Raw genomic sequence first — 27,755 nt, 5'->3', positions numbered from 1 at the left:
TAGGAAAAAAATACAGCTCAAAATCTAAGTGTCCCTCTGCCCAGCCTTCCAGAGACTATGGTCAGACTCAAGAGGCAAAGCTTGGCTTCTGGGTAGTAGGAGGAAGGCATGTGCCCACAGTCACTGGAGGAAAGCAGGTCTAAAAGGCTCCTTGGTTTCTTCTAGGAAACTAGGAGCTTCCTCCTTTTACTTCTATTCTTGCCAGGATTTGCTTAGCCCTTTGTTTTAATTGCACTTACTGCAACCAGTGTATCTTAAGTATGGAATTACAGCCTTGTAGTCTCCTGTACTAAAATCAATTCTCACAGATTCAAAGGGAAGAGATGGGACTCAAAAGTTGCACAAGACTTAGTCTTGTTGAAAGAACCATTAAGTACTGGATCTTCTGAGTAGACCTGAGGAGAGCAGCACCCACTAAGTTCCCAAATTCTCCCTTTCCCTAGCTCTTCCCATTCAAATGGTAACCTACTACTCATTATCTCATTCACCCTCACCCTTTCTTTTTATCAGTTCTGGGCTGAACTTTGCTTTTTTGGTTGGTTTGTTTGCTTTGGGTTGGTTTGTGGGTTTTTGGCTTTTGTCTTTTTGTTACTGTGTTTTAGGGTTTATGCTGCACATTTTTTGCCATGCCTCCTTTCTGCACACAGCACTGTGGATACCCCCAACTGTTTTAGTTATGATCCACCTGAGGATTTTCACAAATCTTGTCATCCACCCATGTGGGAACAACATTAGAAACCATTTAATGAGTCCTCATTATCTTCAGTCTTTCAAGAGAACACCATTTCTGCTGACAGAGTAAGCCAACATGCAAAATTCTCCTTTGAGAAGAATAATAGCAACTAATAAAATTTCCAGTATAATACATGACATCAAGTGTAAGCATTACTGGTAGTCAGATTCCCAGTACCTCAGGCACTGCCTTACACTCACGTTTAACACGCATCCACTTTACATACATGTAGCCTGTATTCAAGCAATTTAAAGTTTGAGCTGCAAATCACCATTTTGTGCCAATTTTTGAAAAAGCGTTAAACTGCGGAGGCTAGATTCTCGTTCACCATCCTTCCACAAAATAATGAGGTGGTCAGCAGAGCACGTAGCCAATCCCAGTTCACCAAAGTACAGGAACATCTGCAATGAAACAATTATTATTACCATGATGCTTGCACGGATGATCAACTTGCTTAACTATTTAGTTTACAGCTGGACTAAACAAATACACGTACCTGAAATGACTTTGCTTATAGACAGGTATGCGAAATTACACTCCATACTGTACATTTGAGAGGTCATAAAATCGCTGCATAAAACAATTCTTTAAACAGCACTTCATACTGAAAGATCTCCATTTTAAAAAAGCACTAAAGCATTCTGGACAGAAAGCAATAAAAGACAGAATCTTGAAGCAACTTGTAAAAGTCAGCAATAGAAGAGTGAATGACTTGTCTGAACTTTGATCTGGTTTCTTAGGAACAGAAGTCTGTTCTGTTCTTTGGGTACACTGTCCCCTTCCCTACAACACAGCAGACTACTAGCACCAGGCCTGGAAGGATCAAAGAGCAAACAACAGTGACAGACATCAGCACATACCTGGTCACACAGAGGAAGTCAAACAAGCAAGAAAGGCAACACAGGAGAAAAGTACAGCAGCAGTGGAGGGATTCTGCGAGACCAATGGAGCTGACAAGTCATGAGGTCATTCCTGATTTCTGAGACCTTCACAAGGCTGCCTAAAATTAACCACTAATTGCAGTTCAACACAATAGCCAAAAGAACCAGCGATGTCCCTATGGCATGCTCACAGTGCCCTGATTCCTCATTTTCTTAAAGGGATCTGCTCGGGGAATGCATTCAGGCCAAGATTTACCTGCTCTAGGAATAGCCACTTACTAGTTACGGAGTTCCAGTAGAAATAGTCTGCCAAACCCTCATTTCGGCCACCACATTTCATCACTACTCAACATTTTCTTCCTCAACAGCTCTAGTCTGCCCATAGTTTAAAAAAAAACCTCATGATTTTCCATATCTAGAAGGTTGCAGGAAATCACATCCACCATCATCTCCATTACCCCTTCGCTCTGCAGTATCCCAGCCAAAACCCAACATATGCCTCCCACCTTCTATGCTGTGTCCCTTGCTGAATTACACAGTATGTCCTCTTTCTTAGATAGCAACTTTCCAAGTCAATAATAAGACCCCTTTCAATCATTTTTCAAAAGAAAGATAGCAGAAAGGTTCACCACCTTAGCTTTTAAAGAAAATCTTTTGGCAGCAGCAGCAGTTCTGAAATCCTGTCAGTCTCATGAAAATACTTGTGAGCAAAGCTACTCCAAAACCACTCCATTCCTCTCTATCTGCCTTTCCCCCTGCTCCTGCCAAGAATGTGTATAGAAGTCCACTGTAAGAAAGTGATTTCTTACTCCAACAGATTGTCAAACACAGAAAGGTGTGGAGGCAAAATGCCATTTAAAACAAAAGCATACTATATTAGGTATACAGAAGCATGGAATGGTAACTGATCTAACATTAAAAGAGCTCCTTCATGTTCACAGTGCAGAAGGCTAAGAAATTACTGAATGTGTTTTGTTTTGCACAAGCCCTTGTTTAGATTGTGAACTTAAGATGAAATCTGGGTCACGTACGTGGTTGCAAGTTGTACTGTCTGCAGTCTATAAAAGAAACCAAATACACTACCAAATTATCTGTAGCACATATGTGCATATGTGCACACAGTCCTCAGGCATCATTGAGCAAGTTCTCATTACAATTTTAAGTCAGTATGTATTACTGTTTTCATACTGCCCTAAATATACCACACAATGTACTCCCAGCCTCCAGATCCAGATAGTCAAAAGTTACAGCTTTACAGATGTTTTCTCAAATTTATGCTGTCAAATTTACATTACTTACTAACATTCACTTTTTCTTGTTCCTGCTAAAGCTGACCTACCTGCACAGCTGATGAATGACCAATCAAATCGCCAACCAGCTCCAAGAAATACATAGGTGCATTCTCTTGCATCTTCTTGGCGGCTTGGTTTGCCTGCTTGTTTGCCCTTCCAAAGCCCCACATGTTGAAAAACCCTGGGGGGAAAAAAAGTCTCCCATTTTGGCAAAAATAACAAATACAATTTATTTCCTCTAGCTGAAAAGCCACATAAAATCTAAAAGCAGGACACTCTACATGGCAAACTGATAGAAGCATTGTACTGTGCAGCATTTATACATCTGCATTATTCATCTTGAGGGAGGAATGAAACACAGCTACTTGTCCTAATTAGATACAATTTAGTAAACATGCCGAATTACACACCTGGATGAGACAGTATACAGATTTAAGAAGAAATACAAAGACTTCCGAAATGAACTAACTGAACAGCAAAGGCAGATGCAGGACCCTAATGTTCACCTTTGCTTTGTGCTCCTAAACTGCTACTTATGCAAAGAGGAGAAAAACGAGGCACCAGTCTCTCCCGTGTGTCCTGCACTATAGCATTGAAGTGCTGGCCCATTGGCTTCTTCCTTCAGATTTAAAACTATCAGCCAAACTGGACTGTAAAGATAGTACTCCACATGTTCCATTTATATAGCACAAAAATACACAGCCACAGCCACCAGGGGAACTATGCAATAGTACTGACAGAAGAAAGTTGTGTTTTGTTCACAGTGCAGTTCAGCCTTCCCTCAGCCCCACCAGCACACAAAGCTAGAAGTGTGCTAAACCACAGCCCTGGTGCAAGGGATGTAACTGGTGAGATAAACAACCTCTCAGGGGATCCCTAGAACAAAAATAGAGCAAATCAACAGCAATATCTCACTATGGTTTCTTTCAAACATCTTGATTCACAAAAGTTATAAATTTCCAATGTGAAGCCAAATATCACTTGTTACCATGTAGATAAGCTGTCACCAGCAATACTGAAGACAGAATATGCCTGAAAAAAATGTTTCTAAATCAAGCCAGGAAGCAAAAATATATTTGCAGAAGTTGAAGAAGATGAACAGCCAGGTAGACAAGACAGACAAGATACATCAAGAAAATTATTCACAGCTTGAATAAAAAAATTCCTACAACAGAGCAAGTCTACTGCTGTTTCCAGTCCTTAATACTAATTATATTGTCCAGAGCACCTGTCCAAGGCAACAATTGCCAGTGTGCAGAAAAGTTGCTGGCCTGGTCAAAGAGTACTTAAGTACTACAAAGGAACTCCTGTCATTGCTCAAGCATAAGCAGGAAATACACAGGAAACAGAAGCAGGGTCATGCCACTTGGAGTGAATATAGAGAGGCTCTAAGAACAAGTGAAAAGGAGACAAGGCAGGCCATCTGGAATTAAATGTAGCCACAGATGTGAAAGACAACAAGAAGGGCTTCTTCAAATACATCAATAACAAAAGGAAAACTAAGGATAGCATGGACCTGTTACTAAATGGAGGGGGAACCCTTTTAACAGAGGACGCAGAGAAGGCTGAGTTATTGATCTTTGCATCAGTCTTCATTGACAAGGCCAGCCCTCAGGAATCTCTGACCTAGGAAACCAGGGTAAAGGAATGCTGGAAGGAAGACTTTCCCTTAGTCAAGGAGGATTGGGTTAGAGATCACCTAGGCAAATCTGAGATCCACAAGTCCATGGGCCCTGACCTGGGATGCACCAGGGCTGAAAGTGCTGACAGACACCATAGCAAGGCTGCTCACAATCATCTTTGAAAGGTCATGGAGATCAGGAGAGATGCCTGATGACTGGAACACAGCAAATGTCACCACAGTCTTCAAACGGGCAAGAAGGAGGACCCAGGGAACTACCAGCCAGTCAGCCTCAGCTGAATCCCTGGAAAGGTAATTGAGCACCTCATTCTGGAGGCCCCCTGTACCCACATGGAGGACAAGAAGGTGATCAGGTGTAGTCAGAATGGGCTCACTAAAGTCATGCTTGACCAACCTGATTACTTTCTGCAATGAAGCATTCTCTACCTAGATGGATGAGAGGAGAGCAGCGGATATTGTCTACCTCAACTTCAGCACAGTTTTCAACACTGTCTTTCACAATATCCTTACAGGCAAACTCATGAGTGCCCCTGGTGGTGCAGTGGTTAAGCCGTGGCGCTGTCAACGCCAAGACCCGGGTTCGATTCCCGGTTAGGACACTACTCGGGCGGATGGAGCTCATTAGCCCTGTAAGGCAATCCATCTACGTCCTGAGGACCTCGCTGCCACCATCCAAGCTCGCTTGGCCCCGGCAGATGAACCTCAGAATTAAAGGGTGGGCTCAGTTCCGTGCACACTGTGTCTCACCTAAAAAATCCAATGCGCAGGCTGGAAAGGTGTAAAGACCTTCCCTGGTTCTTCGTTCGTGAAGAGTGGCCATTACCTTACCTTACAGGCAAACTCAGGAATTGTGGGCTGGATGAGTGGACAGTGAGGTGGATTAAGAACTGGCTGAACTGCAGATCCCAGAGGCACAGAGGCCTGTCACTAGTGGTGTCCCCCAAGGTTCAGTACTATGCCAGTATTGTTTAACTTGTTCACCCATGATTTCGATGAAGGGGCAGATGCCTCCTCAGCAAGTTCACTGATGACACAAAGCTGGGAGTGGCCAATACCCCAGAGGGCTGTGCAGCCCTTCAGAAGGACCTCGACAGGTTGGAGAGATGGGCAGAGAAGAACTGTCTGAAATTCAACAAGGGCAACAAGGTGTCCATGAGCCAGCAGTGAGGCCTTGTGGCCAGGAAGACCAGTGATATCCTAGCGTGCATTAGGAAAAGCATTGCGGGAGGGAATGCATTACAACAGGTCAAGGGAGCTGATCCTGCGCCTCTGCTCAGCCCTGGTGAGGCTTCACCTGGGGTGTTGTGCCAAGTTCTGGACTCCTCAGGACAAGAGAGACATGGAGCTCCTGGAGTAGGTCCAGCTACAAAGATGATGAGGGGGCTGGAGATCTGGATAGGCTGAGGGAACTGAGCCTGTTCAGCCTCAAGAAGAGACAACTGAGAGACCTCATCACTGTTTAAGTATCCAAAGGGAGGGTACCAAAAGCATGGATCCAGGCTCTTCTTGGTGGTGCCAAGCAATAGGACAAAAGGCAATGGGTAGAAACTGATGCACAGGAAGTTCCACCTGAGTATGTAGAACAACTTCTTTATTGTGTCAGTGACTGTGCACTGAAACAGACTGCCCAGAGAGCAATGGAGAGTTGTGGAGTCTCCCTCACTGGAGATACTGAAGTACCATCCGGACACAATCCTGTGCCATGTGTTCTGGGATGACCATGCTTTAGCAGGGAGGTCTGACTAGATGACCCACTGTGGTCACTTCCAACCTGACCCATTCTATGATTCTGTGAATGTCTGTACTTGAGAAAAATGCTCCCTCTAATACCAGCAACTAGCCTTGAGGACTGCAATGCCCAGAGGTAGTATGAAACTGAGGTTGTATACAGCCTCAAAGTGAATCCCACTATCATTCCAAATTCAAAGAGGAGATGTGGAAAACACTCCTTTTTTTATGCCAGCTGCTCATCTGCAAGCTTTTCTAGCTTTCTGCACAAGATTCTGTAACTATTTAATCTTGTGGCAGAGGATTCAGCATTATTTGGTGCAAGGAGAGAAGGATCAAGGTTCGTCAGGAGAGGTCCTAATTTTCATTAAACTGCCTGATACAACTGTAAACTTTAAATAAGCTTTATGACAAAGAACTACCTCACTTAGACCTTTTAATGTCCCATATCAGATCTTGAGGGGCTTGTATATCTGAGCCTTCTTCAGTTTCTCTCCCACACCTGTTATCAGTTGGTTGAACACAAGGCGTTATCTCTTCTTACAAAGCCTGAAAGCCTCTCTATTCCTATATGGTGAATACTGGGTTTGCTGTTATGTTTTCAAATGTTCTTTTCACCCCACACTACTAGCAAACCTGTTGGAACTGGTTCAGCTGGCAACTGCTGCTTTTCTCTGAGTTCCCAAATGCGCACACTGCCATCTTCTGAGCAGGAGATCAGCTGCCTGTAAAAACAGTTGATAAACAACACTAGCATGGATACTTATCTGTGCAAATCACCTTGTGATGTTTCTATAGGAGACAGCGAGTTGCCTCAAAGGAAGTGCATCTGTAGCAGAACAAGCTATAACAGACTTGTAGAATAGGTGGAAAAAACAAACATTCTCAACTCCATTTTAAAAGCATACCACTATGTAAAACAAAACAGAGGAAGCTTACACTCTGCAAACACAGTTCCATAAGCCTATTTTCATTAAGCAAAAACCTTTTCTTATGGAAAAATAACAAAAGGAAAGGTACCCTATTTCATTACACACTTAGGACAGCACATGCATTTACACAATCAAGGCCCTAATTTTCATCTTCTGATAGATTTTTGCTCCACCGAACAAGAGTATAAAGGAATCCAACATAACTACTCTTAGAATATATATACGTATATATACATATATGCAGCAAATTGTTCAAGTTGGCTCTCAAATCAATTTACACCTAGAAATTCAGCACTAATGAACAAAGGCTGGAAGTTATTACTTTTTGTTGAAACATTTCAATTGTTACAAAATATTTAGTGAAAAATATTTACTGAATATGTCATATGCCTTTGCTTTATAGAAGTAAAATGCCATGAAGCTGTATTTTCACAATGTAGACAAAAGTGCTTTATCAGATCTGATTTTGAAAACAGCTCAGATATTTTCAGCCTGTGTACCAGTCTGGATATACTGGATTATAGTTTTCCTGTTGAATTACAATGATGAATTTTCAAAAACCAGATCAACAAGCTCTACCTAATAAAAGCAGATCAGACTGCAGATAAGTCCCTGCCCTAGAAATCAGATGCAGCTTTGCAGTCTGTCTAGTCACCCTACCAAGTTTTGCTTTTCTTTATTGCATTAACAAAATGTACCTGTTTGGAAGCTTCTCGATGTGCAGCACAGAGGAGTCGTGAGCAGTTCTCTGGCAGGCAATCACACGCTTCATTTGAAGATTATATACGTATATGCCTTTCCCAACAGCAGCAAACACACACTGGAAAAAAAATTCAGTGGAACAACTTGAAGAAACAGATACTGAAAAATCATCCTGCACGTAACAGATTTACAGAGATACTATGACGTCATCTAACCTGCACTATCCAGCTTATTACTGTCCTCATGCTGCTGCCTTATCCCAAACATAAGAAATTAGTCAGTCAGAAAAAATACGGATTTTTTTTGAGCAAATGTGGGATATCCTCCTACTCTCTAAGCAGTTATTTAAGGTCTGTATTTTTATCCTGTACTTAGTACCTTACAGTATAAGCAGTAGTCAAGGATACAAACAAATCAATACACTTCTGCAATTAAACGTTTATATTCTTCCACTAAAATAATGCTCTGTGTTTTGAAAAACTTTTGTTTTATCAAGAAAGCCTGAGAATACAGGAGGCTGTTCAGCATTTTGGCCTCTTTTTGAAATTTAACTGAAGCTGGACAAAGAGGCCTTGCTCAAGTATTTCAGCTCTACCAGGTACAGAAAAGGAATTCTGTCATGGGAAAGTACTACACAGTGCTGTGCTTTGCACTCAATGCTTTTCTTCTGAAGAGTGCACGCATTCCATCTCACAACCATCATGACCCTGAGAAGCCAGAAACAGCTTACACATCTTTGGACCTAGACCCTCTTGCGAGTTGTGATGATCTTAGAGCGGGCAAATGTACACATGTATGTACACGACTAATATTCAGTACCAGGAGCATATAAAATGCTTCCATTCAGTACATTTTTTCACTTTTGAACATATCTTGTTTAGGTGATGGTATGCTGGAACGCTTCCCTGAATGGCCTGCTTCCACTTACACAACCCAAACATCTATGTCTCATAAGCTGTTCACCCTACACATCTGTCAACATTTTGTAAAAATTGTAACCTACTGTCTTTGACTAAGATTTTCTATATATATTTAATGTTTTGACACTGTTCAAAACTCTTTATCCAGGTTTTTGTTCAGAGTTTCAGGTTTTTCTTATGTACATCTGTCGTGGAAGCACTGAAACTGTTTAACAGATTTCTGATAGCACCAATATCAAATCAAGAGGAAAAAAACCCCCACTGAGCCAATCTGTAATATTTTCCTAGTTTTGTGTGATGTTCAAATTCAGTGGCCTTCCACATCACTCTTCCACCATGAGTCAAACAGTCTTACAGCTTTGCAAAAGATGCTTTTTATGGAGCACTCTTCTTTTTTCACAAGCCCTGGCAAAATCCTGGTCATCTTAAACCCCAAGAAAAAAAAAGATGATGAAGCATAAATTGTACATCTATCTTAAAAGGCAACTAAACAGAAACACACATGTATCAGGGCAGCAGATACACTCCCTAGCACTGTTTCCTAGTATTGCCAAACCTTTACCACCCCATTTCTTTCTGAAATCGTGTTTTGCCTACAATCTCAGTGTCATACCAGGCACATGCATCTTCTCCAAGCCTGGAAAAGAGAGAAAACACCTATTTTGCTTTTTTTTTTTTTTTTTTTTAACATGAAGAACAGTGTTCTGCTTTTAGACTGCAGGTAACAAAATAAGACATTATACAAATACATTTCTTCACCACTTTTTAGGTGGGACCTTTACAACACACAGCTCTGCCTTAAAACACCTTCTATTTCAGGATTTAACACTAGAACCACTCTTACTTCTCACCATTCAAAATTCTCATGATGAATAAAATTCCCACCAATTTGTTTAGTTCAGTTTCAGGCATGGAAGAAAGCCTTCCGTAGCCTCAGATTCCACACTCCATGTTATAACAACTTCTGACCTTCTCAGAATTCTTTTCCTCTCCCTTAAAACACATCTTGTGTAGCTTTCAAGCAGAAAATCAAAGTATTTTAAAGCCAAATTATAGATCTTACCCTAAATAAAATTTGCTTTTGACTCACTGTAGAAATAAGCATTGGCCACACTGGAAATCCTACCTTTAGATATAACCACATCTTTTTTCTGCCCACAACCCACAACATTTCTCTCTCCAGGGTTTTAGGAATTCAGGCTTTTCCACAGTTTTGATTTTGTTATAGCTCATATCTTCGAATACATTTCCAGGAATCCCATTCTTAATCATTCCCCAGTAACTGACCTACATGACAACTATGAAACATCTTTTATGTTGCATTTTTTTATGTTGCCACTAACAGTTGGTAACATTTCACAAAAGTAAGTAATAACCTGAGGACTTTTAGTGTTTGCTGAACAGTAACTGGGTTCTGACAGAGTATTCCGATCAAGAAATTATGTCCAGAACATTATTACAGTAGCCTGGATCCTGGACACACGTTTGAGTATACAACTGAGTATGGCCCATCTGAACAGAAGGAGCAATACTGATTTACTATTAAGCACTGACATATACCTGGTCTTATATTCATTCCATAGTACCTTCAGATATAATTGTTCAAAGAGGCGCATTATTGTGAAAACTGCATTTCCAGAAAAAAGGAATATGAAAGATATATGCCATCAAAACACACACCTCCTATTTATTTTTTCTCTATTGGTACTGTAAACAGCTAATAAATCTTTGCCACTCAAAAAGAAACGCTGTTGCTGAAAGTCCATTATGTTAGTTCCCAATACCATCAACATGTTAGAACCTTCAGTTAACTCAACAGCCAATATTTTATATAAAACCTGTTGACTGTATAAAAATAGCTGTGCACATTTAGAAGTCTCTCATATTAAAACAAGGAAACTGAAAACACAAAGCAGTTGGTCTTCTCTGGTAGGGTCATCCTAGCTTACTTGAATTAGTTTACTCAATTTAAAGCTTATTACCTCCTCATTCGATGTTAGGTGTTGAACTGAAGTTTCATTTGGGCTTTGGGATAGCTTTATTTCTGGCTGTACATCTGGATGGACAGAGGAGTCCCAGAAGTTGCACTCAGATGCCTGCTTTGTCCAGTCAAGTGCATCCCAAACTATTAGCTCACCTACGTGAGAACCTGTCACAAAAGTCAAGTCTGCAGGGGGGGGAAGAAAACCATTATATTGAAAAACCACATTTCACACAAAGTAACAACCCTAGAAAGGTAAGAGTGCCTGTTTTCGTGTAAAGCTATCTACAATGTGCAGTACATAACTGATTGGACTAAACCCCTTCTCTTTGAGTAAATACTCATTTCATTACCTAGCACAGCTCAAACGAGAAAAAGGAGATGAGCTCTCCTGTAAAATTAAAACTAGGAAGGAGAACATTCACTGACCACAGCGCACAGTACTGTGTAGCAAAGGCAAGGAACACCACCAGAAGTATGTACAAGTACTTCAACTCCATTTCTATGTAAAAAGCCCTTCTATTCCTTGGACAAGTAGGTGTTTGGACACCCCTCAGAAGCAACAAAGTAGGTCTATGCCATAAACAGAATTACAGATCACAAATTAAATGGGTGGCAAGACTGAAGTAGCTCGTCATGAATTTGTTTTTCATACATGGGAAGGAACCACTTCCTAGCAATATTTAGTGCAGGTAGCATATTGTCTCTTTAAGCCAAATCCTGCTTGCTCTTTGTAATCCAAAAGGAGAAAATGATGACACAGTTAAGCTCAGAAACAAGTACCATAGAATCCAAGTTTTTTTTTTTCTAGTTTCTTGTTGCCGCCATAACAAAGCCCCTTTGTGCCAACCAGGCCGACACACACCCAAGGACAAATAAATACACACTCTCTATTACACCAGTAATAACTTGTTCTGGGTTCCGGATTCTATGCCAGAAAAAAAAAAAAAAAAAAAAAAAAAAAAAAAAAAAAAAAAAAAAAAAAAAAAAAAAAAAAAAAAAAAAGAGTAGAAGGGACTGGATTCTGGATTCCTGGTAATAGCTCAGTATTGCCCTAATGAGCAGCAGAGACTGTATCATCTTTCAGATTCTCTATAATCTCTATGCAGGCCCACATCCGCACTCTCAGAATCTTCAGTTACTTTGTGACAACTGCAAGGAACATGGCCTTGCATATCTCATTTTAAGAGTCAGAAGGAACAAGGGAAAAAGGAGCATTTTTGACTTTCCTACCAGAAAGAAAACTCAGAGCTCCATTTCCATCAATGACATTACCTCTCTTCTATACTGCAACTTGCCTGATTTTGTCTCATTTTTAATCCATAAACAAAGTATTTGTATTTTGACATGTCACTACCTTTGCAGCTACACAAGATGGTATATCCACTAGTTAAGTAGTTTCACTCTAGTTAAAACTTTGGTCCCAAAAAACTCCATAGGTTTATCCCACTGGTAACTAACAAAAGCAGTAACATTATAAAATGACTCTTACCATTGACGCTGACTAATGACAAAATGTTGTCCTGATGGTCAACAAGGCGCTTTACTTCAAAGACATTCCAACCTTCAGATTCATCGTTAGAATCACTCAACCTAAAAATTACTTCAAAGAAAGAGAAATTGTCTAAATAAGCTCTTTCATTCAGAATAAGATGGAACTATAATAAAACACATCATTTTCAGAGAGACACACACTAAAACATAAGTGAGACAATACAAGAGCTATTTATGGTCACTCATGACATCAAAAAATGGGAATGAGTTATTTCAGTGTTATCATTAAGGCCTCTTACTACTGCAACTCTAGGACAAAACATTTCAGCCTAGTTGCTCTGAAATGTAGAGAATCTGTCAACATCAGAAGCTGTAGAAAGCAGAAGTGAGAAGTATTGGACATTTTTATGGATAAGTGAACTAAAAGTGAAACGTTTCTTGATGACTCATCTCACTGAAAAATTAATATTCAAAAGGATGCAATATTCTCTAGTAAGGCAATTGAGATTATCAGGAATTAAGACTTTATTTTAAGCAGGCTAGGAATTTCTTTTCTATCTCAAGGGTACTGCAAAAGAAGTGTCGGAAGTTCAGATGGAAGTTTATATTGTATACCAATGTCTAAACACAAGAGGACTATTCTTAATTTGTTCCTGATTCTTTGATCAAACTATCAGATTGCTAATTTTTCAACAAAGTATTTAATCATCTTGAGCAACATCTGCTTTTTTGCTTATATAATGCTCTACTTTTGCTCTTGGATTTTATTCTTTATTTTGAAATTTCAGTAATTTTACACAGCACTTATCAAAAAGACTCTCCACCAACATCTAGCCACAGATAATTCTGTCTCCAACTGAACAACAGAAATCATCACACTGTCTCATTTTAGCTTCTGATCCTGGGATAAGGAGGCTCTAGAAAATCCTAGTAACTGACAGGTCAGATAAGCAGTCCCAGACCTTCTTCAGTAGGACAAATGTCAATTGCCCCAGTCAGATCTGGGGCACTAACACTGATTTGAGCTGGCGGAGGAGCTCGCCAAGCCACTCTCTGTCATTCATGATCAGTCCTGGTTAACCAGCGAGGTCCCAGTCAGCTGGAGGTTGACCAGTGTGACATCCATGGTCAGAAGGAGGATCCAGGGAACTACAGGCCTGTCAGCCTGATCTCAGTGCCAGGGAAGGTGATGGAACAAATTATCTTGAGTGTAATCACACAGCATATGCAAGATAACCAGGGGACCAGGCCCAGCCAGCATTGGTTTAGGAATGGCAGGTCCTGCTTGATCAACATGAGCCATCAGTGTGCCCAGGTAGCCAGGAAGGCCAATGGCATCCTGGCCATCCACACATCAGCAGTGTGGCCAGCAGGACCAGGGCAGTGACTATCCCTCTGTACTAGGCACTGGTGAGGCCACACCTCAAATCCAGCTGTGTCCAGCTCTGGGCCCCTCACTTGAATAAAGACATTGAGGTGCTGGAGTACATCCAGAGAAGGGCAACAGATAGGAAAGGGCCTGGAGCACAAGTCTTAAGAGGAAGGAGCTAGGGTCGTTTAGCCTGGAAAAAAAGGAGGTTTAAGGAGACCTTATGACTCCCTACAACTACCTGAGAGAAGGTTGTGGAGAAGTGGGGATTGGCATCTTCTCCTAAAAGGACAGAAGGGAGTGGCCTTAAGCTGCAGCAGGGGACATCAGGAAGAAATTCTTCACTGAAAAGGTGACTAGGCATTGGAATGGGCTGCCCAGGGATGTGGTGGAGTTACCATCCCTGGAGGTGTTCAAGAAATGACTGGACACGGCACTTAGTGCAATGGTTTATCAGGCATGGTGGTGTTCAAGGTTGGGCTTGATACCTTGGAAGTCTTTTCCAACCTTAATGATTCTAAAGATAGAAAAGTTTCATCTATAAGATTCCTGAATGAGATTAGTATTGTCTCCTCTTTGTAAAGAAATGGAAGAAGGTTGCTGATCACACACTAATACCATTTACTTTTCCTGTACAATTCCAGCAGTGTGTTTTTTACACATATCTCTGATAAGCAGCTTTTATAGCGGAACATGAACACTTCACAGAAATGCAACATACTCACTCAGCTCTTTGCCGACAGCTGCTGCAACACAATTTTTGGGCAATTCAAGCAAAGCACTGATACCTTTGAAAAAAAACCCAGGGGATAAGGGAGGAAAGGAAAACCACTGGTTATAACACAGTAAACTGTTAACTCCTTATTAATAATGTTCTTAACAATCTTTCTTCCACTTAAAAAGTTATAATCAAAACAGAAGCATATTGCCTGAAATGAAAGTTAAATGGCACCAGAACTGAATAGATTATCTCAAATGGAGGTGAGGTCAGGACTTTTGGTCCTGAATCCAGCAGAATTCTGAACATCAAACTTGCAGTGCAACTGAAAGTAAATTATCTTTTTATTTTAAATACAGTTAAGACATTTATGTCCTAATGCTGGACAGTATTAAGGATACCATGACAATTTTTAAGATTTTGATCAAAGGCAGTACCAAAGTTATTAGATATTGTACATACCTCAGTACACATAATTCTAAAATACTGTGCAGAGCCAGCTGAAGAAAAGTAAGGCCTGAGATAAAATGTCCAACTTGCTGTTAGTCTGTCTTAATCCTGCACAGAATTTTCCCAGTTTATGCCACCACACCATTAAAGAAAAATTCCCCAAGGAATAAGCAATCTCTTTCACCACAAAGGAAGCATGCAGTTAGGACAGAAGACAAGGCCCACGCTACACATCCCAGTGATTCCTTGTACCAGAGTTTCAATAGCACTTCACACAAAGCACCACAGCACCGCTTCCAGCTGGCATTTAGCATAACAGTTAATACTGAACCAAAAGAAGTATTAATACCCTCAAAGATTCAGAAGGCCTTGCCTACCACTACTCTATTCTATAATAAAAATAAGGACAATATTAGTTCCACTTTTAAATGTGATTCACAGCTTCACAGGTACTTGGTAAAGCATGGCAATAAACATGCGACAATTTTCTTCATATGGACATACAATATATAAGTTTATTAATATAAAATCAGGATTGTCATTGATATCTGATTACATTTATTATATTCCTATCAAAACCTCCATTTTCTACATAAAAAGTACTAATTCTTAATAATAAAAAGTAATCTCTACTGTTCCACTACTACAAAGCTCACTTCAGAGTAATAGAACTCCCACTCAATCACACAAAAAGCCAGTCAAAGGATCTGGTACATGCTACAGCAAACACATATAGACCAGTATCCAAGGTCTAGCCCTCCAAGTCCAAGCTATTGTACAGTGACTGAGATTTGACATCCTCTAAAATTCACACAGCACAGGAGATTAAAAGCAGTCTTAATTCCGAAACTATAAAGTCTGACATTTAAAAAAAGAGCAAGTGGCTCTAATACATAATGTTATCATTAGAATTAAAGGAAATTTGCCAAGCTGCTTTTGCATCATTATACAGATCCATTTTACTTGCACTTTATTAGCTATAATCAGTCATTTACATTTTTACCTGCATCAGTAAGATGACTGGTCTTACACAAGAGATTTAATTTTCGGTTCCAAACACATAGATCACTCCCTCCAGACAACCATACATCCAGTCTTTGAAGAACTGTCAAACACTGCAGAACAAAAATCAGATATATGTCTTCTGCAAAAGTTCTACAGGGAATTTCTCAGTAAAATGATCATAAGCTTTAGTTAAATAAATCTGTAAGTACCATGAAGCACAGTATCCAAGTATCATTTCCCTGAGAAACACAAATTTAATTATATATGTTACATTTTTCATCAATAATGCAAAAACCTATTTTTTCATTGTTTTTTTCCTCCTGTTAATAGTCAAGAACTACTTTAAATGTAGGTTGTCTTTTGCAACACAGTAACAGATCCAAGCCATAAAGTTACCTTTGTTCTAGTCCTTCCAAAAAGAAAATTGAGGTATTAAGAGTTCAAAAAACAAATTAAGATTTATGCCCACTTCTCAGCCACTCATTGTGTACCACTGCTCACACCAAACACTGCTGTTCATTTTAACACACCTGCCCATAGGACCCACGAGCTATACATAACAACTGTTGTATATAACAACACAACAGACATTCATAGGGTTTCTTTAGCTTACCTTTACAGTAGAATGGAAACACGACACTTTCTGAACCTGTTTGCCACTAGTGCAGTCCCAAACCTGTCTTTATTCATTAAGGAAACTGAAAGGTTTCTATGCTTTATAAATATAAATGCTGTGTTTGTGACATATTAGGAAAGGGGTTTGCAGAGACTCAGTCTTCTAAAGTCTGTCTTTTCAATATTTGGTCTAAATGGCATATTAATAAAGGTCTGTTATGGATTCATATTTGTAGCAAGGATTGCATCTACTTGTGAGCAATAACTAGTAAAACTCCTGTGTAACCCCATTACACCTGGTAGGTATTATTGGCCAATACATTTTGAGACACCTGCAGCCTGTCTCAGTGCTACATTTAAAAGAAAAAAAAACACAAAAAGCTGATAGAAATTTGAATATTCTTCAGATCAAAGGATACAATAACTGTTCTATCAGCTGAGGCTGTTATAATCAAATGTTTTCTTTCTTCAAAAGCATCTGACGAAGAAAATGGTGCTATAGCTGTAATTTTGTGTGTGTGTCCCTGAAGTTCAAAAAGTTTTTCTCCAGTCTGAAAAACAAAACCATGGAAAACTAAATGTAAAATATGGAAAATGCCTACTGTAGCATAAAACATAGGTATCACATAACTTTTGAAAGCAAGAATTCTTAAGAGTCTAAAATCTTCCTTCCTAAAGTAATTTATGGACTTGCTTCTTACTACCTTCAATGCTATTCAAGATTAAATAACATACTAAGTGTAGGTTTAAAAGACATAATGCAAATTCCTCTGAGAGTAAAAAACCCTCTAAAAGCCCTTAAGAACAAAATTCTGTATTAAATTTATTTAATTTTAATGCAAATATTGGCCATTCACCCATGAATACTACGGTAATTCAAATTTTTTTATAAACTTTCTCTTGAAAAAGCCTTTTTTTTTTTTTTTTAACTACTAGAAAAACTTGACCTATGTTTATGGTAAATACAGTACTTTCAACTTCCTGCCAGCTTTATTTAGTATGTACATTATCTATAGATTTAAGATGGTGCTTTAGAAAACTGGAGCTACTTCTGCTGTGTTTAGACAGCAAAACTCCACAAACAAACATGGAGAAGCACACTGGCATTTTAAACACACAACTAAAATACAGGGTAATTTTAACAGCAAACTTCTTTACAGTTTTGAGTTACTGTTTTAAATTATTACAAATCCTATAGGAGTAGAAAATGGAATTCAGTTCATAAGCTGAATATCTAAGTGAGTTTTACATTCACAAACTGCTCAGAACACTCATATATATTCATATATATGAGTTTTAATATTCAAAACTCCTTTTCCAAACTATAGAATTAAAAAATTACAAAAGGCCCTCAACAAGAACAAAGCAGTAATTGAAACTGCTCAAGAGACATTTCAAGTCTCCCCTTCTGTATTTAAAAATTACACCATCATAAATGTCATATAAATTTTTCAGAAGATTTTTAAAAATTTACAGTCTGACATTTTTTCTTCCTCAATTTGAATGTTTGATACACTTTAGATAGTACAGCATGTCTCCCCTTCAGACTTTACTGAACAATGTAACTTACATACCAGACCTCCTTAACACAATTTGGCTTACAATAGGTCTAATGCTCATCCCTTCTACAATTCTGTCAATGATACAGAGACACAGAGCAGAAGACCATTAGACATTTCTAACTCCTCTCCACAACTTCTATCCTCTTCAGAACACACAAGCTAGTCCCCAAAAAATCACCTAACCTGAGCATTCCATAGACATACGATTCCATCATCTCCTGCAGATGCAAACCTGAAGAAAAAGAAACAAAAAACCATAACAAACTGAAAACTTCAGTATAGCATAATGTAATGGAAAAGCAGTAAACAGTTACGGAAGAAAAAATACTTACAAGATATATCAGACTGTCTTTAAAGAATAAACATGTATTTCTAAATCCCAATTATGGTTTATAAACTAGTCAGTACATTTGAATAGGTATTTCTCAACATACACTTAATATAAGAACAAGATGTAAGAATTCCAATACGTACTTTATAAAAAGAACCCCACATAAAAGAACCAATTCTATTGTTTAAAAATATGAGATCTTAAACACCAAATAACAGTGAACTCTAAAACCAAACACTATTAGTCAGAGTCAACTGTAAGACATCTAACAAGTACAAACCACTCATCTGAGTTCAGCCCAGGAATGGAGTAGACCAAGATTTACCATTGCAACTTAGAGTGTGGCTTAAAAGAACTTCAAAGGGCAGCACATTTAAGGTGCTAAATTTGAATTCTGATAAAAATCCACATGGAAGGCATACCATATGAAGAAAACACAAGTTCAGATTAGCATGTTAACCTCACATGAACAAAGTCTGACTTGAATTTAATCTTTTTCTCTAGGTTACAATGAGTATCTAAACCATCTGCCTATATATGCTTCTTATGGGACACCTCATTCTTTTGCAGTCAATATCACCATCATCTGGTGATCACATCTTGTTTCTTGAAGGAGCAAGGGATGGTCAAATGAGCAACAAAAAAAACTATTCTTAAAATGTGTTATGAACTCTGTTTAATTTAATGTGTCAAATGCTAGAGCGTTACATGCAATTTTATTTCAGTCCACTTTTTGGAAGACCCTTGCTCAGGTTTAGTCTTTCTTAGTGATCTTCCAATCAATATGACCCCTACTTCATGTTCGAAAAGTACAAGAGCAAAGGAGAAAGAAAAAAAAAGAAAAAAAAAGCCCACCAGCTTTCTCTTACATTCATACAGGATTTATTTAGTATCTTCAAAAACCAATCTGAGAAAATTTTCCACTCACTGGTTTTAGCTGAGCCACTGAGAAAACAAGAAAATCCTTCTGCAAAATTCTCACTAAGATGATATTATCAAAAGACCTGAAGCGTGAAATTTGGCTTACAATAGTTGACAAAAAGCACACAATGGAATAGCGGCAGAAACTAAATAAAAACATTTCAGAAGCTGAGTAACAATACTAATTTTACTGAAAAGAAACAAGTGAATAATATTATCAGGTGTTTAACAATCCAGAAAATACTATATTCTTGATAAATAAAAAATCAGAATTACTGCCCAGTGAAGCAACTCTATTAAACTCCTCAAACTCTCAGAATATTAACCAGCTATATAACTTACTCCTTATCCATATGCTACGTTACAGCCTATATTAAATGCAGCCACCCAGACTTCAGCTTTACAATGATTATCATTAGTAATTTACCTGCCATCAAAGAAAGAAGCCCAAAATGGTAAATAATTTCTTTGTATCACACAGCAACTTAAAAATACTCTGGTATTTCTATAAAAATCAAATACATCTATTCAGTATGTGTTTTGAGAAAACATAGTTTGATAAAGAGTTATTTTAATAACTGGTCTGGGAAAAAAAGGACTGAAAAAAAGCCACAAGATTTTTCCATTTTTATAGGAATTTTCTGGCAGACTACTACAATGCAGAAAAATAAATTTTATGGCAATGCACATAACGTTCCTGATACATATATATTTATGACATTAAGGATAAAAACTGACATGCTAAAGATCTTGCTTGCAGTCTTTTGTGAAATTTATATATATATATTATGAATCTTATTAGAAAACAGGATTCTGTGGGCATTCCTGAATTGGAAGAGACCACTTGCATGATCTCTTCCAATCAATATGCATGGGGAAAGAGAGAACCTTCCTTCACAAAACACCTGCTATACACTGCTAGGATTAAAACAAATTATTATCCATGTTAACTTTGTGTAGTGTATTGATGAATATACTAGAAATTCCCTTCTGAATCTAATCCATAAAAGATATAAATTACTACAGCTCCTTAACAGAACTGTTCTTGCCTGTTACTTACATTCTTAATCTTTAAATGTTTTCTATTTTATTCTCCACATCAGCCAAGAGTCACTATATTTTATTACTGACTAAAGAATTCAGAACCTTACTTTTAAGGCAGATAATTATTTCTTCTCTTGTAGGATTAAGTATAATTAAAGAACATGTAAGGCTAATTTAGAGAAAACTAGAAGAGAAGCCAGTTGTAATGTACAACTATCATAATTCATTCTCTCAGTCACACTTCCAAAGTGACAAAGGTAAATACAGTAACTTCATCTCTGCTTATTAACCAGTTTTCCAGTTTTTAGATAACTCCGTCTTCAGAAGAACAGAACAGAACAGATAAAGATTGTCAGGGAATATACAAAAAACTGCTCACAGCTGAAAACTGACCAAGAGAAACAAAGGAACAATCAGGTTTCAAAGAAGTACAGCCACTTGAATCAGATCAAATTGGAAGAGAAACAAAATGCAGAGATTAGGCACATGATGAATTTTGCTAAGCAGTCATTCTGAATAATGTGATGAAAATGTCAAAATTTGAAAAGTTAAAAAACCTTGCATTAACTAAAGCTCAACTGAGTTAAGTTCTGTAGCTTCGGAAGAAAGTGCAGGAGAAGACTGGAAAGAAAGGAACAGCAACCAACGCTCAGTATTGCTGAAGATGTCATGTCTAATTGCTACAGTGTATCTAAAGGAGCCTATTACATTCTTTCACAGAATCAAAAGGTGAAATAACAGCTATTCTCAATTCAGAAACACAAAACACATGTATCCTCTCAGAGCAGAAGCAGACACTACTGCATGTTGTCCCGTGAGAAAGAATCCATATGCATGTACAGAAGGGAACACTCAAACAGGAACAGACTAAAAAGAACATTTCTTCCAAACAAATGACTTGGCACCAAGAAATATAACTCATTCACCATTATTTTCTCAGTAAAGTTAAACACACAAAAGAAGCCAAAAGACACAGTAACATACCAAAAAAGGGAGTGTTCATCCTCCACTTTTTTTAACTCCAGTTTTTCTTGCCCTCCCCCACCAGAAATTAAAAGAGAATATTACAAATATTACTACATTTTCACAAATATTCTCTGAAGTATTGACAAGGACACTGTGAAACAATTTGAAACGGTATTTCATACCTGCAGTCATCTACTTGCACTAGAAATCGTACTATATCTTGATGACCTTTCAACACAAGGAGCTCCGTGTAAGGATTCTGTATTTGTTCTTCACCAACTGTCTGTACAGAGGATTTCTAAAATTCATAAAAAATGAGTTAAAATTTGGTAATGACGTAATTATTTTCATCAGGTCTTTGTAACCTCTAACAATCTACATACAGACTCATGTGTGAAGTTCCTGAAATACCATTTTGCCTTAATGAAAATCATTAAAAAATATAGAATTTCTTATTACTTCAAGTAAATAATAGCTTCGTATTGCACTCATTTTAAATTATAATATGGCATTTCCTGTTTAACAAAGCATTTTGTACTGCTTTAATCACTGATACAGCATGATGAAAACCCAGTTTGGTTATGAGCTGTCATGTGGAGCCAGCTTCATGACTCAATTCACCACACACTCAGGTTTTCATTAAATTACATATCTTATGAGAGGTCTGTGAACCTCTCATATCTTTCATCTGCTGTTCAATTTTAAAATCCTATATAAAGACAACATATTTAAAACAAATAAGAACAAATGCTGTTCTGTTATATAAATCATCCATTGCTACTCTATTCAGAAAATACCAAAGCCTATTGGTTAAAAAAAAACGTAGAGAATGATTAATCATTTTATAGAACAGCATTTGCAATTACCCCCACCTAGACTATTAATTAAAAGGCCAATCAATCACTTGGAACAAGCTGATCATCAGACAGGGTCAATAAAATACAGCACAGAACTGCAGTTTCAAGGAATAATAGTTCTGCTAATCTCAATCATCAGTTTGTTTCAAGACAACTTTTTTGTAATTAAGGTCTTATACATTGTGAAACAACTTACTATTAGACACTAATTTTTAAAAAAAACAAAACAGCTCAATAGTAACTCAGTGGCAGCACTCTTCTCCTTCTGGATTTATTTTACACAACAGTCAACATCATCTTACTTCCAAGACTGTCTTCTCTTTGAGGACTTTAACAGAACCTACACTGTGAAACAATAACTACAGAACACTGTACAGCAGGCAGCACATGTGACAGGTAATATCACAGCAAGGACAAATGTATTATTCTCAGAAACTGGAACATCTTCATGCAGGATTAATAAATTATTTTCTATTACTTTGATATTGGTACTATGATACTGTTCTTCATAAACTAAGAATAACAAGGTTAAAAAACGGCAAAAGAAACCTCTGTTTATTAAGAGTTCCTAATTTTTAAATCAAGTTGTTGTGATTTTATCTTAGGTTTGTGCTATCTGATGCATTTCATGAAGAAACTGTTCTTCATTTTATGCAATCACGTGTGAATAGCAGTTTCCTTTTAAAATAATGCAAGTAGAATTTGCATAGATAGAAAGAAAAGCTGGACAAACTTGAAAACTTGGAGTTCAGCTGTTAAAAGGTAATCAAAACATGTCTTAAAAAATGAATTCTAAATATTCTAAGCAAATCTCAATACATTAGCAATACTGCACTGAGGAAACATACATTAATATTTACCAAAGTGTAGGGTTACATGAGGATTCTTTCTCTGAAGAAATCTATTTTTTTTTTAGAAATTATTAATTGGACTCTCTTACAGCAATTATGTTTTTAGAAGGGAAAGCTGGAGAGTGATGTTAATGGAATCCATTCCCAACTTGCATGTTTTTATGTGGGACCTGTAAGCATCACTACAGTAATCAGTTAAAAAAAAAAAAAAAAAAAAAAAAAAAAAAAAAAAAAAAAAAAAAAAAAAAAAAAAAAAAAAAAAAAAAAAAAAAAAAAAAAAAAAAACACAAAAAAACCACAAAAAACAAACACCAAACAAGCAAAAAAACACACCACAAAATAGTAATCTGAACTTCAAAACTTCCTATAAATCCCCATGATGTAAAGTGTTTAAAAGTGGGATTCTCAAATGCAATTCACCAAAAACATGGAGCACAGGAGTACACATACATACTGATTTTATGCACCATGGAGCATGACAAATTAGCTACTAGTGGCCATGACGGCCATTGACCCACTTAGATGCCTCCACTTCCAGAACCATCCTGCCTAAGATGAACACCACAGCCATCAATTGAAGATATTCTGGAGCTTAAGTCTAAATGACTTTCAATTCCACTGTAAAAATAAAAATGAGCAAGGAGAAATTTACATTTCATGAACTCTGGATAGCCTTGCTAGAGACTTTCTCTATTCACCCAGTGGAATGCCACTCAACACATCTGTCTGAAGTCACCGCACATGAAAAAAATACCCTAAGTCCACAGCCCACACACTGCTACGGGCTTTCTTACCTATTTAAGAACTAGTTATGAAGACCATTAACTGAAACAATATATCATAAAGGGAGTGGGGGGGAAGGGGGGAAGTTTAGGGACTAACCCTTAGCAATATTTGTTATTCAGGTTTTCCTCAGAGAAGCGAAATTATTACAGTCATTCCACTAAACAAAAGTCCTGTGGATCAGGTTTAACCAAGCTATGAATGGTAGAATGGAAGATCTGGGCCACATCTTGATTCACATTCTAGCACATCTTACAAAACTGCATCATATTTCCCATCCTCCTTTCAGAAACAACTGCACACAAACCTGCTAAATATGACTGCAATGCAACCAGCATTTTGACTGGTCACAGAAGTCAGAGACATTCCTACACGTCATCATTCCAAACTGGCACAAACACGAACTTCCACCAAAGTAAGTACTGGCATCTGAAGCCATCCATGAGACTGGCATGACTTGCTCATGGAACAGCAGCTGGAAAATAATTACTTCTTCATACTTGTCTAAATTACAAAAGCACTATGTGTATGAAGCCATTGACATTGTTATTTTTAAGTGTCTGAGAACTTCACCAAACTCTTAGAGACATGAAAATCCCAATAATCTCTCCCCCAAATCTAGTAAAACTCTTAATCCAAGTAGCAGGAAGGATGTCAGGGAACAGTGCACTATGTAACAAACTGTGTTTCATGGATGAGAAACTAAGAAGTGCTAGAAGACTACTGTGAACTACTACAACACGTAATTAAGAAGTTACTGTAAATAACAAGTCACTGCCTACAATTTATATTATCAGTCTCATTGAAGACAGGACTTACACGCAGTTCTTGCAGCTACACAACACAACCCCCGCCGATAAGGGGGGACAGAGCCGGGATGCTTCCAACAACTCCCGGGCGAGTTCAGCGTGGGTGTTCTGTTCTTCACAGAATCAATTCACCACCCTACTGGGCACCCCATTCCAATATCAAACCACGCTTTCGGTGAAGAAATTTTTCCTGATGTCCAACCTGAATATCCCCTGGAGAAGTTTGAGGCCACTTCCGCTCGTCCTGCCACTTGATGCCTGGGAGAAGTGACGGACCCACACCTGGCTACAACCTCCTTTCAGGTAGCTGTAGAGAGTGATGAGGTCCACCCTGAGCCTCCTCTTCTCCAGACTAAACAACCCCAGTCCCCTCAGCCTCTCCTCATAGGATTTGTGCTCCAGTCTCTCCAACAGCTTCACTGCCTTTCTCTGGACACGCTCCAGCATCTCAACGTCCTTCCTGAATTGAGGGGCCCAGAACTGGACACAGTACGCGAGGTTCGCTTCTGTGCTTCTGCCTTCCCCTCCTTCTCCTCCACTAAGACGGTAACTAGTTCTGTCAGCGCGAAGGCCCCGCAGGCCGAGAGCTGGCGCGGAGCACGGCCCAGGCCCACCTCGCGGGAAACGCCGCGGCCCAGCGCATCACCCCTCACGGCACTGCCAGCCCCGAGCCTAAGGCTCCGCAGCCTCACCTCGGCCAGGCCCTGCGGCTCCCGGCCGCCGCCGATCAACCACCGCAGCATCGGTAGCGCTCCGGCCGCCTCCTCCCGCCACCGCCTCGTCAGGCACAGGCTGCTCAATCGAGCGCCGCGCCGAGACCCGCCCGCTGGCGGGCGGGGCCAGGCACGGCCGGAGCAATCGATGGCCGAAGGGATGCCCCATGAGGCGCCTAGTGGTTGCGGCTCCGCATGGACGGCAAATAAAACATTTTACTCGCGTTTTGTCTCGCTGTCTCCCGATATCAGAGGAAATCTGTGCTATTACCATTCACCATATTGTAGACTGCCACATTACAATTCAGTTATTAACATTTTATTGTGACCGTTTTCATCTCTCCTTGCGAAGCAGAACGACTGCCAAAATGTTCTCTAGGGAGAACATCTTCCGTCCTCCCTTGCTTAACCTCCCCGAGGCCTGTAATGCCCCTCTCAGGTTGGAGTAACAAACCTGAGTAAACTCACCTGATTTGTTGTCCTGCTGCTCCCCCACTGCCCTTCACAGAACCACAGGCTCATGGAATGCATCAGGTTGGGAGGCACCACAGTGGGTCATCTGGTCCAACCTCCCTGCTCAAGCAGGGTCATCCCAGAGCACATGGCACAGGATTGTGTCCTGGTGGGTTTTTAATGTCTGCAGTGAGGGAGGCTCCACAACCTCTCTGGGCAATCTGTTTCAGTGCTCCATCACCCACCCACTGCCTCTTGTCCTAATGCTCAGCACCACTGAGAATAGCATGGCTCCATCCTTTTGACACCCACACTCTAGATAATTATAGACACTGATGAAGTACTGCAGTGGTCTTGGAACTCTTTTTGAGTCTTAGATGAACATGGGGCAAGATCATAAAACCCATGGAAAAAGGCCACACAAACCCCATTCTCTAGCAGACATCTATGACAGAGAACCCCACAAGATGCACAGACATGTCCAACAGGCCCTGCTCTGAGCATCTGAATATAGACAGGTCATTGCCCTGCTGCTTTTTTTACCCATATTTTTTCAGATAAGCAACACCACACGGTACCTGAGATTTTCCCAAGGGCAGATTATGGTGCTTTTCTAAATCATAGGATCATAGAATGGCTTGGGTTGGAAGGGACCTTAGAGGTCATCTATTTCCAACACCCTTGCAATGGCCAGGGACACCTTTCATTAGACCTAGTTCCTCAAAGCCCCACCCAACCCAGCCTTGAAACCCTCCAGGGATAGGGCATCTACAACTTCTCTGGGCCTCACCACCTATTCCAGTGCCTCACCACCCTCAAGTAAAGAATTTCTTCCTTATATTCAATCTAAATTTACCCGCTTTCAGTTCAAAGCCACTACCCCTTGTCCTGTCACTATATGCCCTTGTAAAAAGACCCTCTCCAGCTTTCTTGTAGGCTCCCTTTTAGGTACTGGAAGCCTGCAATAAAGGTGACTCAGAGCATTCTCTTCTTCAGGCTGAATACTCTGGATATTCACAGTCTTCCTTTGTGGGAGAAGTGTCCATACCTCCTGAACTTCTATTAGTGACCAGCCTGTGTGTGTAAAGCATGGGATGCATCCCAGACCTAAGATGAAATGTCACTGTAGCAACACAAGTTTGATAAGTACTGGTGATGTGTAATCCAAGTATTGCCATTTGTTAACTGATGTGAATTCTCTGCAGCTTCACAACAAACTGAAGGTGATGACAGCCATAAATCAGTTTTAAAACAGATGTTTATCTACTTTAGTATACTTCTGATTTTCCATTTCTGTTCAATCATGCTGATTCCCAGCTCAGAAGTGATGTTCCGGCAGACTAAGGGCAAAGCCAGTGGGATTTCATTTGTTGAAAGGAAGGACTGCACAGCATAACACCACCTACAATTGACCTATAATCCTCAAATACAGTATTCATAGCGGTACCTCCAAACAGAAGAAAGAGAGGGAAGAGCAGTTCCTACACCAGATGCAGGGACAGAGAATGCTGCTTACTCAGCTTAGCAACATGACTCAGGTTATTATGGTTTAATGTAGTGAGTAAAATACACTACTTGACTTTACCCTCTTCATTTTAACCTATTTTGCTGTTTCACAGTCCACACATCTGGAAGAAAGAGGCTAGAAAAAACATGGTATGGTACTATGCCAAACACCATGTTTGTAGGTAAGTGCTGAGCTTTGACCTTCATGGCAGCTTCAGAGGCTCTGGATGTCGTGCTATCTTTGTAAAGACCATGCTGGAATATCTTTTTCAAGGCAGAAGCTGGAAGTGCACCAAGTTCCTACAGGGTGAACATGATAACTTGCATAGCTTTCATAATGTATTGGCAAGTTTTTAGTAGCGGGGGTCTAAGGGGTGGCTTCTGTGAGAAGCTGCCAGAAGATTCCCCTGTGTCTGATGGAGGCAGTGCCTGTCTGCTGCAAGACAGATCCACCACTGGCGAAGCTGAGCCCACCAGTGACAGTGGTAGCAACTCTG

General features: G+C 39.3%; 1 protein-coding gene across 2 annotated transcripts; it reads right to left on the bottom strand.

Annotated features, from left to right (window-relative positions):
* Positions 1 to 718: 718 nt before the first annotated feature.
* Positions 719 to 25,836, bottom strand: WDR41 (WD repeat domain 41). Of its 2 annotated transcripts, none has more exons than XM_027882722.1 (13): positions 25,768 to 25,836; positions 21,469 to 21,584; positions 18,208 to 18,256; positions 16,882 to 17,013; positions 16,461 to 16,523; positions 15,846 to 15,957; positions 14,400 to 14,462; positions 12,304 to 12,414; positions 10,813 to 10,997; positions 7,907 to 8,028; positions 6,913 to 7,001; positions 2,954 to 3,087; positions 719 to 1,134 (listed from the first exon to the last, which is right to left on the bottom strand). In XM_027882722.1, exons 1-13 carry the CDS (start codon positions 25,828 to 25,830, stop codon positions 982 to 984), a joined length of 1,392 nt encoding a protein of 463 aa, XP_027738523.1. In that variant the 5' UTR covers positions 25,831 to 25,836; the 3' UTR covers positions 719 to 981. The 2 variants fall into 2 exon arrangements, with proteins under 2 accessions (XP_027738523.1, XP_027738533.1); XM_027882732.1 differs by lacking the exon at positions 25,768 to 25,836 and adding an exon at positions 25,279 to 25,373.
* Positions 25,837 to 27,755: the final 1,919 nt, after the last annotated feature.

The sequence above is a fragment of the Empidonax traillii genome, unplaced genomic scaffold (genome assembly GCF_003031625.1).
Source record: "Empidonax traillii isolate 1590-97213 ecotype Southwest subspecies unplaced genomic scaffold, ASM303162v1 scaffold8:size5222938, whole genome shotgun sequence".
Classification (NCBI taxonomy): domain Eukaryota; kingdom Metazoa; phylum Chordata; class Aves; order Passeriformes; family Tyrannidae; genus Empidonax; species Empidonax traillii.
Note: the sequence above shows the minus strand (reverse complement) of the source record. Positions and strands in the feature narration are given on the sequence as shown.